This window comes from Coturnix japonica, chromosome 1, assembly GCF_001577835.2.
Source record: "Coturnix japonica isolate 7356 chromosome 1, Coturnix japonica 2.1, whole genome shotgun sequence".
Classification (NCBI taxonomy): Eukaryota; Metazoa; Chordata; class Aves; order Galliformes; family Phasianidae; genus Coturnix; species Coturnix japonica.
Genome location: NC_029516.1, coordinates 2,847,564 through 2,861,860, shown reverse-complemented (window position 1 = coordinate 2,861,860; position 14,297 = coordinate 2,847,564). Strand labels below are relative to the sequence as shown.

General features: G+C 39.6%; 1 protein-coding gene across 1 annotated transcript in view; it reads left to right on the top strand.

Annotated features, from left to right (window-relative positions):
- The window catches only part of MKLN1 (muskelin 1), a 95,129-nt gene that overhangs the window by 21,537 nt on the left and 59,295 nt on the right, over positions 1-14,297 (top strand). Inside the window, exons 3-6 of the mRNA XM_015862503.2 lie at positions 926-1,068; positions 2,428-2,516; positions 8,906-9,015; positions 12,631-12,823. Of these exons, the coding sequence (XP_015717989.1) occupies positions 926-1,068; positions 2,428-2,516; positions 8,906-9,015; positions 12,631-12,823 (535 nt within the window). The remainder of the gene's footprint in view (positions 1-925; positions 1,069-2,427; positions 2,517-8,905; positions 9,016-12,630; positions 12,824-14,297) is intronic.

Sequence of the window (14,297 nt, the reverse complement as noted above, 5' to 3'; positions counted from 1 at the left end):
TCCAGAGCAATGAGTAATTTTGATCCTGCTCTTAGTCTTATTTTGTCTGCTGTACTGCTTATTTCCGAGAAGGTAGACAAGAAAATTAAACATCGTTTTCAGGTATGAATCTCAGTGTGTTCTATGAAGCAAGATGTCTCCAGAGTCCCTCCGCCATGGCCTACTTTGTAGTGGAAGGTTAAACAAACTTGGTGCTCAATGGTTCCTGATAAATGACGCAAAAATTCTCTGTGTACGCTTTTCAAGTGGAAGAGATCTTTTGCTCCAGCAGTGGTGGGAAGCTGGTAGCTGTGGTCTGAATGTAAATAATCTGCTGCTTGATCCCTACGTTGCTGGGGGATGTCTGTGTTAGGAGGAGCAAATGTTTACAAAGGAGAACATTTTCATCGTTTCGTGTAAGGCCCCGTTATTGTCAGTTAAGTGGTTAGGTTTTATTTGGGATGCCTAATAAGCAGTTGGCTCCTACGTCAGCCGCAAAATCAAGCTTAGTCTGTATTCAGTGGTTAAATAGTGTCAACCTAGAGAGGAAAAGTATTTGATGTTCTCTTAGCATGTGGAACATACTGTATTTATCTAATTGTGCATTCAGTTTAAGTTTCATTTCAGGCTCTAGTGGGCGTCTGAGTCATCATTCTTGTTAGATCCATCTTATTTGCTAGATTTTTGGGAAGCCTTGCATCCAACTTGAAGGAACGTATGTTAGCCTTGAATAGCAATGCTAGGAATAGGCACTTCAACCTAATCTTTTTCCTGGATAGACTTTTTAAAAAGTAATATTCCTAAAAAACTTCTGCTTATTTCCAGGATCTAGGGAGAAAATATAATACTGGGGGGGAAGGATGAGCTCACCTTAATTTCCTTTTTGTTAACAGAATATTTGAAGCCTTTGCTTTAATGTTGAAATTCACTATTATTTTTTCCACAGTATTTGATTCTGAAACTTGAAAGACCTGCCATAGTCCAGAGTATCACGTTTGGCAAATACGAGAAAACACATGTCTGCAATTTAAAGAAGTTTAAAGTCTTCGGTGGGATGAATGAGGAAAACATGACAGATCTCTTATCCAGGTAAGATGTGATTTCATCAGCTATGATAATCATGAAGGCTGGACCAAAATGTTCTTCCCCTTTCACTGCCAAGCAGATAGGTGGTTAACAGTGTAAAAGAGCTCTTGCTGTGATCCTGAAATTAGCTGCCCTTGTGTTTATGGTCAGGTCAGAGAGCAACAAACCCAACATTTGCTCTAGGAAACCTTTCTTATATTGCTCTAACCACAGAATTTGTGGAGAATGTGCTCCTGGAGGCTTGAAAGACCTGAGAGCAAGATGCAACATTGGATTTGTGATTTCTTTCCTCTTTGCGCCTGAGGCACAATATAAATGATTCCCCAGGTGTGGGTAACTTAAAGAAGCTTTTAAAAGCACAAGTAGCCTACCTATGTCAAGAGCCTCACTGCAGCTATAAGCATTTAAACCAGTCAGCTGCTCTGTCTAGCTTCAAATAAATAAATCAGATAAGCAAATAGAAAACTTGTATTTTCTTCAGTTTGACTTCTAGTTATGCTGGTAAGGACTAATGAAAGAGCCTTTGGGCTGTTCAGGCCTTATTGTGAGATTCTGAGAAATTGCTAATGTAAATTTGCAAGGGCCTTTTAAGGTCTCTTCTGTTTCAGAAAGGGGAATGACTTAAATATCTAGGAGCACAAGATGAGTAGCAAGAACTAATCTATTTTGGGAGGCCTACAGAAGGGAACTCCACCTCCAGGGAATGTATTGGTGTATGTCATCTTCAGTTAAGTAAATCAGCCTTGGAGAAACATGGGATGTTCTTTGTTTTCAGGTGTCCTTCTAGCCACACTTCTCCCTGTCCCCCTTCCCTCTTTAGGTAGAGCAGTCTTGCAATTTAGCTTTATTGCTGCTGTAGTTTTCTGGGGTAGAGGTGTTAGCAGTGTAGTAGTTACTGATTTCTAGCATTGTTTCACTTGCACCGAAGTTTAATTAAAATCTGTAGCTACATCTTCAGTTCAAATGATGATTTTTGAGAAGTTATACTAAATAGTTTTTATAAAGTGTTGCTCATAAATGGATCACAAAACACTTCAGCAGTGTGATAATTCTGGGAGTTGGGTTGTCTCCATCTCAAACAGAAAAGTGCATTTCAGGTTGCTTGCTGAAGTCACATGGTCACTAGTTCACGCAAGCAGCATTGATCTGCTGTCAGTTCCACCCCCAAAACCACTAACCAGTGCTGTCTCCCAGGCAGATAAGATGGTGGATAGCAGTCCAGGCATTGGTCCAGCATGCATACTTATGATTTATAGTAATATGAAACAAGCATCGCATTTTAGGCATGACCTAGATTGCATTTGTTAGCTAGTTCTAAAATACAAGGTAAGATTTAGTAACCTTATTTATTTTTTCCCACAGTGGCTTAAAGAATGATTATAACAAAGAAACATTCACCTTGAAGCATAAAATTGATGAGCAGATGTTCCCCTGTCGATTCATTAAGATAGGTAAATGCATTTTTTCGGCATTCTGAGTAGAAAATAATCTCTTCTTAGGCTTGTGCCAGTCTTGGCACTTGTGACTTCATTGTACTAGGAAAAGCATCTAAATTAGCTGTTCCATTTCATGATCTTTTAGGCTGGTTAGTTTGGAACACAGTGAAGTCCTGTTACTAAGAAATAATAGCTACATAACATAAATCCTAGGGACTGAAAGCAAAATGCTGTAATTTTCAGAAATGCAGTTGTTGAGCCAACTAATTGCTGGAGAAGCTGCTTACTGTCCTTCTATAAATTGCTGTGTAGAGCTTAAAAAAAAACAATTCACTAAACTAAATACAAGTAAAAAGTTCCTGTATTAACAACTGTAGAATTTGGAAAAGTTTCTTTTTTTTCCCCCCAAACTCTCATTCTACATAAAGCAACAGCAGGAGCCTTTGTTTTGTTTTCGTCCTCTTGCTGCTCTAATCCTGAAGTCTCGCTTCTGCCTAAAGATTCTATCCAGGAGCAAGGAAGAGTTTTGCTCTGTGATTTCTGGCATAGTTTCTCTGTTGAAGCTTGCTAAAGTGGGGGGTGATGGTGCAAATGATGTCTGATTACTGTGACTTTTTATGGGGGCAGGGCTGGTTTTTTTTTTCTTTCTTGCTTCATACATGAGAATTAGTCTTAGAGTCGCCATTATTTATACTGGTTGGATTTAATGCATTAATTTAGAGCCTTTCGCCTTTACATAGCTAAGAAGATTTATCTTCCCCTTCCTACCTGCCAAGACAGTAAAAGCATTACTGCTTTTATGCTGTTTAAGGTGAAAGACCAAGGAGGTAGCTGCTGATAAATGGAATGAGATCCTTGTTGACTAACTTAGGAACTCAAGAGTGTTTTCAAGTGTTGTGTAGTTCCTTTGCCAGGACTAAGTTGGTAGCTGTTACATTGGGGCCCTTTCCTCTGCCTTCACAGCTTTCTGAATCACCTCTCACGTTGACCTGAGAAAGTGAAAGTATCAGTTTAGGAACAGAGTGATCATTTGTATGCTGTAAATCAGAGTGTTTCCCATTTTTAGACTAGTGGAGAAATCAGTTGTTGGTTGTTATTGTTTTGTTTTGTTTCGCTGCTTCTTCTGGAAGCATCTGGCATTCACTTGGCTTTAGGAAACCTGAAGCGGAGTGAGGAAATAGTTTAAGGCTGACAGTCACAAAAGTTAAATTGATTTTTAACACGTTCTGAAGCTTTTTGGATAGTGTTATAAATACATGTATTTTTAATGGCTATCAAACAGCAAATAGTTACTGGTGGTCTGAAAGGGTGAATAGAATAATTCCTGGCTACTGTTCCAGATGTTTAAAGTGTATTCCTGCAGAGTATGTTCTACTTGGGCCTCTCACTACAAGAAGACATTGAGGCCCTGGAACATGTCCAGAGAAGGGCTATGAAAGTGGTGAGGGGTCTGGAGCACAAGTCTTATGAGGAGCAGCTGAGGGAGCTGGGGTTGTTTAGTTTGAGGAAGGGGAGGCTCAGGGGTGACCTCATTGCACTCTACAGCTTCCTGAAGGGAGGTTCTGATGAGGAGGAGTTTGGCTTCTTCTCCCAGGCAACAAACAGGACCCGAGGAAATGGCTGCAAGTTGTATCAGAAGAGGATTAGATTGACATAAGGAAAAACTTTGTCTCTTAGAGAGTGGTCGGACACTGGAATGGCTGCCCAGGGAGGTGGTGGAGTCACCATCCCTGGCAGTGTTCTAAAGGTGTCTGGATGAGGAGCTATGAGAAATGGTTTAGTGCTTGTGGTAGCAACGCTAATGGGAGGACAGATGGACTTGATGATCTTGTAGGTCCTTTCCAACCTTGTGATTCTATGATTCTTGAATGTTAGGAAGCATGGCACTGTTATGGAATTTGTTAGGGAGGTGAAGTGCTGATGAATTCTACTACCAGAGTTCTTCTCTGACTCAGCGTGAGTTGTGTTATAAGATGCTTTCTTCGTTGAGATGCCTTCCTTACATAGCAATAAGCATCCTGTGTTGCAAAAAGGCATGTTTCATTGTCACTTGCTTACCAGTTATTGAGATTAATTTACCTTTTTAGCTATATTAATATCCTTTCATTTCTTGAAGCATCTTCTATGAAGAAACTCCTGTGCTAGCTCAAAAATTAAGATGATCTCGGAACCAACACCTATTAATTTCTAGTTACTGCTAGCATCACTTTGTGTATAAATTTGACTGTTTTTTTCTGCCGTGAGACAACTGTAAAATGATGTTATGAAATTCTGTTATTTTTCAGGTTCACAGTGTGAATATGTTTTCAGTTTGTTAAAATTTCCAAGCTGTTAGCCAAAGTAACTCCAAATTCAAAATACCGTGCTGTGTTCCTTGTAACGCTGCCAATAAACACCAGGCCAAAATCTGCCCTTTTGGACTTGTAGAGAATGACACTTCAGAAGTTATTGTTACCAGTGAAGCTTGCCTGTTTGGAGAAGGCATTATTTAGTTCAGCAGCCGCATGCATAAGGCATTTGCTTTAATTCTGAAGATATCCAGGTCTGTATGTAGCTACTAACAATACAACAGTGAGGATGTCATTTATTTTTTAGGGGGAAACAGGAGAAATATGGCATGAGTGTACCTGTGAGAGGTTGGGGAATAACTTGCTAAAACTTCTGTTGCCTGTATTTCAGACTGGTAGGAAGCAGAAGAAGTGAGTTCCTTCTCTCAACTTGTGTTGGGAAGAGACTTGTGCTCGGTGCAGTTTAATTAGTTTGACTTGAGTTCCTTAGCACTGGAATGCCCAGCTGTGGGCTTCTGACCTACTTGACAAGTAATTTCTCTGTCTCATGTAGCACCTCATTAAAGAGCTTAGGAAAGGGAAGGAAGATATTTATCTGGAACAAATAGCGAGGAAGAAGCTTCTTAATATATGTGAACTTTTGGACTCTTTATTTTTCTTCTTTTTCTTTTGTGGCTTCTCTCGGCAGAGATTTGCATGTGTGTGTCCTTGAAAGCAGAAGGTGTTGTAAAGAATGATTGCTGTGAAAGAGCTGGAAGATGTGCTGGGTGTGATTCTCATGCCAGTTTGTTACTACCATGGGAATTACTAACTGCGTCCAGGTTTTTGTGTATTAGAAATGAGCAATGCTTTCTTTACGGATGTTTCCTACATTAATTGCGTAGACTACATCTGTACCTGCGTTTTTCTAAACATATGTTGTTTATGCAACTGCTGTGTGTGGATGAGACAGAGAAATTAGCTTGAGAGATGTCTTCTAAATGATTGTACTGTTTAGCGTCTAAGCTACTTCTTTCTGTAGTATACAGGACTGCAATCTTTGTTAAGGCGTAGCTTGCAATTATTGATAAATATCCCCTAAAATTGTTCTTGTGCAGATAAAAACCTGCTTAAGTGACCTAAATACATACCTTCTGCTTCTGTTAAAGAGCTATTGATTTTTATTTTATTACTATTTTTTCCTCTCTGCGGGGCGCCTCTCGCTGTGTGGTGATGGTTCAGCTGGTCTGAACAGTTGTTTGCATTTCAGGATGGATTGCTGTAGTTCATGCAGCCAAAAAAGCCAAGCTGAGATAGCTTTATGGTGTTAGGCTTCAGGTTCATCAGCTTTGGAGAGTGGAAATGCGTAGGCAGGATGAGTCTTGCAAATATATTGTGGAATAAAATCAGTAAGGCTGGAAAGACCACTGAGATTATCTAGTCCAACCATTGACGCATCACTACCATGCCCGGTAACCCACAAGGTCACCTCTTTAAAGCCAGGAGTAGAAGTTAGATTAGTCTGAAGTTCAGCTTTGTGTCCTTTCCTAATATTGTGGAGTAACTTAAAAGATCAGACTCAGATTTCACAGAATCGCAGAATGTCCTGGGTTGGAAGGGACCTCAAGGATCATGAAGTTCCAACTCCCCTGCCTGGCAGGGCCACCAAACCTCCACATTCACTAGATCAGGTTGCCCAGGGTCCCATCCAACCTGGCCTTGAACACCTCCAAGGACGGGGCATCCACAGCCTCCCTGGGCAGCCTGTTCCAGGACCTCACCACTCTCCTAGTAAAGATTTTGATGACTATTTTATGCTAGGGGAAGCATTTATTTTCTGTTCCCTGTGCATTTTCACTTCTGTGTATTCCTGAAAGTATGTATGAATGTAGTGTGGGAATCTTCATGTCAAAATCAGTTTCTCTGGGGGTCAGAACAGTAAACAGGACTGCTGAAAGTTAACTGAAGAGGGAGGTTAATAAGCTGATAGTTTTGCATTCCTTGTGATTGATAGCTACGTAGCATCCTTACATACATTGCTGTTCGTATTTAGGACTGTAGTTGGCTACTGAGGCGAGAGGGTGAGTTGTTGATTGTACCATGAGAAGCTGATGTGAGTTCTGAGAGCTGCTAAAAAGAAATATAGAGGAGGACTCCTGGTTCCTCATATTTTTTATTTTTCCTGGAAGGAGGTGGTGAAGCTGTAATATTTAAGTTGGGTTTTTCACCTCATTAACTCAACCTTAAGAAACCGGCCTCAAGTTCACCATCAGGAAATTTATGGTCTCAATTCATTTGAGGTGGTCTGTGGCTTGGTTCAGTGTTTCAGCTGAAGAAACTGATGAACAGATTTTGATTCTTTCTAGCAGAATGAATACCAAATTTAGCTTCAATTTGGCCTCTGTGTTCAGGTCTGAGGAGAAATACCCATTCCTGTGGTATCTGTCTGTCTGTCATCTTAATATGAAGAATGCCTGGATTGTTCAGTATCTCTAGCATTTGGAAGTTTGTTGTCCTCCTGGGGAATGTGAGAAAACAATCACATAGCAGCTGCTGGTGCCTTCTTGTGTTTCTGTGCAGGGAGTGTAGTATCTTTTCACGCAGAGCACGCATCAGTTATTTCATCAGTTCCCATAGTCTCTTTGGTGACAACTTGAAACTTACTGATATGTTTGAATTCAGAAGTAGTAAGGTTTTATGATATTAAGATAAAACACCTGGCTTAGCTTTTTCTCTACACAAAAGCTTATTGGGCAGAGTGCATGCAGTATAGAGGATAGGTGGTTTTCCTTACCAAATACTTGTCTCCTGGCTCCCCATACTAGGAACTGCTCTGAGATCATCTCACTTGTGAGAAATCAAGTAGAAATAAAAGTATTTGGGATGGTTTTAAAATCATAAAGAATGTTATACCCGGAATTTCTTCAAGTCTTTCCTAAAAATCTATTCTCCTGATGACCGTTCCCAGAAGCTGTTCTAAGTCCTTAGCAATAGTTGTGTAGAAACACCGTTTACAATTTAGAGTACCATGCATTTGAGCACAGGCTCTGTGCCCAAACACACTGCAGAAAATAATGGATCTAACTTCAAGTACAATTAAGCAACCAAGAACCTTTAACAATATGAACTTTAAAACAGATTTTGGGTTTTGCTTCTGCAGTGAGTATGTCAGAAACCTGTAGTTTAAAGCAGTTAATAATCTCGTGGTACTTCCTAGTGGTTTGAAAGACAGCTCTGTGGGAAGAATAGCTTCTGTGGAAGGGAGGAAGTAGTGGACTCCGTGCTGTTGCTGCTAACGAATCATTTATCTCTAAATGCTATCTTTCTTGTTTATCAGTTATGGCCAGATAGAAAGGATGCAGGAAAGGAAACCATTTGATTTCACTGAAAGTTTTAAGTGTTCACATGAAAGCTTTTTTTTTGGGAGTTGGAATTGTCCTGAAGGAAAACCAGCTCTTAATCTGCAGGCTAAGTTTGATAGGTTGAAGCAAGAAGGTAGATGTTAAAGCAAAGTGGTAGAGAAGCCTTAAATGAGATGTTGCAGTGTGTTTCACATTTAGTATGTTTGTCCCAATACCCAAATAAAACAGAATTGGCTTAAAAAGCTGCATGTTTAAAACAAAACAAAACAAAAATCAGATACAGCTTTTAAATTGGAAACTGACAGTTTTCCCTTCCTCCTCCCCTCCCTCCCTCCTCCACAACTTGCAGACGTTACTAATTCTGTAAAATTCAAAATACATGAGCTTCTTGTCTTCACTGTTAGGGAAAATAATTATTGCTGACAGAAGTGAAAATAAATGCACTGTGAGAAGCAAATAGCATCTCTAGTATGCTTGTGATTTCCACCCGTGTCAAAGCTTTTTGCCTCCTAGTTGTTTTAATTTTTGCTCTTAAAGCAAGCTTCTGCTTTGTAATGATCTTCTGTGTTTATGTTGTTTAGCACAGGTTGCTTTAAATGACAGCTTTAACGTGATGTATGAAACTTTCTTAAACTAAAACTTCGTAATCATAAATCCTGAATTTTATTTAACTTTCAGAAGTGTTCTGTTAAAGTAGTACTATGTATAACCTATTAAGACTTGTGTAACGTTTGGTATTTATGTGTCCTTTTTCTCCTTTTCCTTTCTTCTCCAGTTCCACTCTTATCCTGGGGACCTAGCTTCAATTTTAGTATCTGGTACGTTGAACTTAATGGCATTGATGATCCAGATGTAGTCCAACCGTGCCTCAACTGGTACAGCAAGGTAGGCCTGCATTTTAGGTGCCTGTTTGCTTGAGGATTTGTCATCTCAGAAACTTGTGAAGCTTCTCATACTGGAGTTATGTGACCTTTTCATTCCTTGAATATCGGCTGTTGAAACAACAAACACACAAAGTTAGAACTCAAACCACGTGGCTGACTTTGACTTTGAGTCTTTTTGTATCTGTAGCTTCTATAAAAGAAAACAACAAAAACCTGCTAGGTAGCTTCACAAGAAAAACTTAAAGGAATGTGGAGTCAAAAGGAGTCATTGTGATTAAAATAATGTTTGTAATGGTAACGAAATAAGTCTTAAAGATTGCACTTATGCCTCTGCTTGCCTTTTGACTGGTCTTTCTTTTACCATAGAGTTCAGTACTTCTGAGCTATATATGAGTCTGGAGGCATCTGGGTTGACTCTGTAGATCTTGCTATAGGGTATGGGTTTGTTTAAAGAGAATCCTCTTTAGTGCCTTAACTTGCTGCAGATCTTTGCACTTCTGATGTTTCCCTCCTAATATCATTCTGTTGAATATTCTGAAATTGAAGGGAGCCGACACTGCTGGACTGTGAGATGAGATGATTTATGCCATTTGTCACTTTGATGGACAGAAAGTTCAAGGGTTTCTAAACGTTATTTGTATAAGCTGTACATAATTGAGTACAGCAAATGTTCTGTGGGAGAATGAATTAAAAACCTAAATTTATTTTAATGCTGTTTTTAATGCATATAACTTCTCTGTAATTCGGTGTGAGTTTCATGAATTGTTCCAGAAGAAATTCTTCCCAGTTGAATAAGACTGAGCAGAGGAGCATCATCTCTCTGCTTCCAAAATGAAGAAGTCAAAAAGGTGATAAGCAAAAAGGAGAGAAGGCTGTTGATGGTAATACTGGGACTCCTTCCCCACTGTATGGTGCTGTCAGTTGAATTAGAGCTGATAGTATAGCCAAAAGGTTTTTTCACCCTAATATCTAATTTGTAAATATTTGCAGCAACATCACAGGCTTCTTCCTGGAGGACTTCAGAGCAGCACTAATAGTCACAAAAGAAGTTGTAGCTGCTTTAATTGTCAAGTGTTATTTTGGTCATTAAGCTGTTAATTGCTGATGCTCGGTTAATAGAAGCTGCTGATGGTTTTCTGTGCTTCTTCCTCCTCACTTTGCACATCGTGATCTCTCTGGCATTTTTTTCTAGTTGCAACTATGAAGTTATGATTTTTGTTTTAAATCTTTTCTTTTGGTCTGATGATGACATTGACGTCTGTTTTGTTGTGTCTTATCCCGCGGAATCCACGCTTCTCATGGTCTTCATGTGTATAGTGACAGCTTCTTCAAGGGATGCCAGCATTGTTCTTCTAAAGCTTAGAGCCCTAAAGCAACAAGACAGAGACTTAGTCACGACTGTTTGGATCAATTGCCAAGTTTTTGGTGATCACTGTGTGTCATTATTCTCTTCTCCCACGGTCTGAAGAGGCTGCTGTTACCAAAGCCATGCAGGAGGATATAAGACCCTTATGTGGGGAAAGGTAGCAGAGTTATCTGGTTCTTCCATTCAAGGTAGTGTGGGTATTATCCTGCATATTCTTGGAAGTCTGAAAGATTTGGTCATCTAATAATTGTTCTCTATTGCCTGAGACATCAGACAAGAAGGCAATAGAAAGCGGCCACGCTAAAAAGAGACAGATTATGGATGGCTAACATTTTTGTTTTTCATAGTGAACAACGTGAAATATTTTTAACTCAAACTGTATATTTCACAGTGTTATCATCTTAGTCTCACGCTCTAGTTAAGTTTTTAACCAAAGCAGTTATTCAGATCAAAGCCATTCTTTGATTTGTGATCTTTTTAAACTTGCATGACATTATGTAAAGAGGAGCCTTTTATATACTTTTTAGACTCATTTTTTTTGCATAAGATATTTTTATACTTAGCTTCTGTCATACTACTATGATGTCAGTCAAACAGCAACTTCGATATTACATCAAGTGCCCAACCTGCCAATAGTTAGTCCATGTTTTATAAGCCAGGTTTATCGATCATGAAAGGTTTAGAAGGAGTACATAAAGTCTAGATATTTAGTCTAATTTCCAAGTTAAGGGAGCTGAAGATGCAGAAGCTCATTATTAGAGACACATATCTATCCTTTTGCTTGCTATCCCTTGGAGCAGCAGGGAGCATAGGGTGATGATAAATGCCAGTGATCGTTTGCTTAAAGTCAGTGTCTTAAATCTCTCTTAAAAAAGGAAGAAAAATCCAGTTGTGCTCTAACGCTGTGTTTTAGCTTTAATGCTCCTTTGTCAGCGGGTTGTGTTCTTATTGGTATGTGTCCTTGGCCTTTTTCATGTGGGCTGGGAACTGATTTCCTAAAAATGCATAGTTCTGGTTATTTGCAGCTGTATAATTCTGATGGAATAAGACCTATAAATACAGCACGTGGCCTTGTTTCTTCTTAGCTGTGTTTCAGTTGCAGATTCTTGCTATAGAGTTGTTATTTCACAAGCACTAATTTGTCCTGAATGTTGGTGTAAGCTTTCAGGCTTTCAGAAAGGTTCTGTTCATTTAGATTTCATGCACTGAACTTCAAGCAGTGGCATCAGTTTACGAATAAAGTCTTTTATTTGTATTTCGATCGCTTTTGGAAATGCCTAAGTTGGATTTGATTTTACCACACTAAATGGTGTGCATTGAAGATGAAACTCAAGAATTATATATTATTAATGCTTTAGAGCTTGTCTTTGTGGGATCTTCATGAAATAAGTGGTTCTGGATGCCTGAGCTACTTATAAACGTACAAATCTGTGTCACTTACACATATTGTTAGCAGCTTTGAATATGCAGTGGATGACTTGGTACGTTAACTGTGCGAGCTGTAGTTCTTAAATAGAATTTACTACTTCCTCATATTCCTCTACCTCTATTTTTGATGCACTGTGGGTTTCCTTAGCCTTTCTCACTCTCCCACAGTTGAGTGGGAAACGGACAGCTTTGGCTAATGTGTAGTATGAAGGCAAGGGGGGTTCCACTTTAAGACTTGTGGGGAATATTTTGAAGGTAAAATTTTGGCATGCGTGTAAATACTTGCTGTCGTTGATTCGAAATCCTTGCAGACTTGCAGGATTTGTGGTTAGCCGTACGTTCTGCTTTTCCATTACAGAAGCGGTGGTCATTACAAGTATTTATATTCTAATGTTTTTTTTTTTCCTTCTGCTTCTAGAAAAGCTGTGACCTACTTACTCTTCTAAATTATTTTGTTACATAAGAGTCATACAATCAAATTATGTAACGCTGATAGCGACGGCTTTTTCCTGCCCTCTATGCCGTGTAGGCCTCAAACAGCAGGACCAAGCAGATTGGGGAAGTAATGGTCACTTTGGAGATCTGGGACACTGCAGTCTCTTCTTGTGCGCTTATTAAATTGCATTCTCGATATGAAGCTGTATAAGTTCTATACTGCTGAAAAGTAAACGTCTGCACAGCTTCTAATGTCCTTGATAGGGTTCCTCTGTAATCTCATAAGCAATTTATGTGCAGTGTGTAAGATCCCAACTTGAGACTGATTCATCGGTAGATGTAAAAGCAAAATCTGCATGTCTCATAGATTTTCTTGTGTTCCAGTAGTACCGTGAACAGGAAGCCATTCGCCTTTGCCTAAAGCATTTTCGTCAGCACAACTACACTGAAGCTTTTGAGTCGCTGCAGAAGAAAACCAGGATTGCTCTGGAGCACCCTATGTTGACAGACCTGCATGACAAACTAGTGTTGAAGGGAGACTTTGATGCTTGTGAAGAACTGATAGAAAAAGCTGTGAATGGTAAGAATCAGAGGCGGCTGGGGATGTTAAAAACTGAACAAAAAGATATCGAAATTGTTACTGCTTTCAATACTAATGTATATAACAGTAGAATTGTCTATTCCATGTGCTGTTTCATAGTGTGGTGTCCCATCGAGTTCTGGATTTTATATGCATGATGAAAGCTAAAAATTAGTTTATGAAATCACATTTGGAGCCTCTCTTTCCTTTGAAGGTGACAACTTGATGAATTTAAAATCAGTAAAGATAGGTTCCTCATGCAAGTGGCTGGCAAGCTGGAGGTGGGCACAGCTGTCAGAAGTAAACTGAAGTGGTGAGCATAGAAAAGCAGCAAGGGAAACTGAAGCGTAGAAGTTGTGTTCTCAGTAATGATCTTTATCATGATTTCTGGTTAGGACTTACCAGTTGGTGGGGCATTTCAGCAGAACTTCATCTGTATTTGAGTATGCTGTCTTTGTGAAGAAAATACTCCCCGGAGGATGTCTTAAGAGAAGCCATCATGATTGGAAGCAGAGGCTGTCTTCACTTACCGGTTTCTTTGTAACTACTATTAATTTTTTACTTGGAACCTTTCAACTTAGAAGCGCTGTGTGTAAACAGCTTTCATCTCCTAAGATGGAGGGGATTGACTTTATGTTGATAGAGCGAGATACAAGAATTGAGCTTTTGCAGTGAAGTGTCTCCAAAGATCTGTGCAGTGGTTTTGAATTGCAGTTTGATAAACAGAGGTGCCTGTGGGTGTCTTGCTTTTTGACTGCGTGCATTGCTATTCACGGAAAACCTGCGCTGGCATAAGAGATCCTCGTGTCTGTGGAGTTGGAGGTTTAAGTGGCCAATTTAATGGGTGTCTGGCGCCAAAAGTTTGTATCGGTGGTTTTGTTTTTGTTTTGTTTTAAATTCTGGGCAAATCAATCATTTTGAAATATCTCTTAGAATAAATAGCAGCATAGATGATTGATCACCTCTTTCTCGGTAAAACCACTGAAGTTGCAAGTGGTTCTTAGGGTATGATAGAAATTATATGTTTAAAATCAGTGTTTGTCTTTCATGAAAATCACAATACCTTTGTGAGAAGGCTGTTCAACACAGCACAATTTTAGGGAGTTTATTCCAACAGGCTGTCAAAAAATGCAGTAAGTGGCTTTCTGTGAGTTGTGACAGGAGACTTCTGAACTATATAAGCAGAACAGCTCGACCGCCGTGTGCTGAGCTCCCTGAGCAGCTACGAGCATTGAGCCTGAGAAAAGCCTGCATTCATCCTTGTCCTTCTGAGTGCTGCTTGTCTTCCTGAGACGTAGTAGTGTTTTTGGCTTGGAAGGGAGTGTAAACAGCTTCCTGCAATGCAGAGGCATTCTTCAACTGGCAGCTTTCTGCTGAATCTAAGAGCATGTGAGGGTTGTAGGAGGAAAGAGCAGTGGGAGGCCGTGGCTGGCTCTTGCTCTGTCATTGCAGTGTTACTCAAAGACGGGAATGT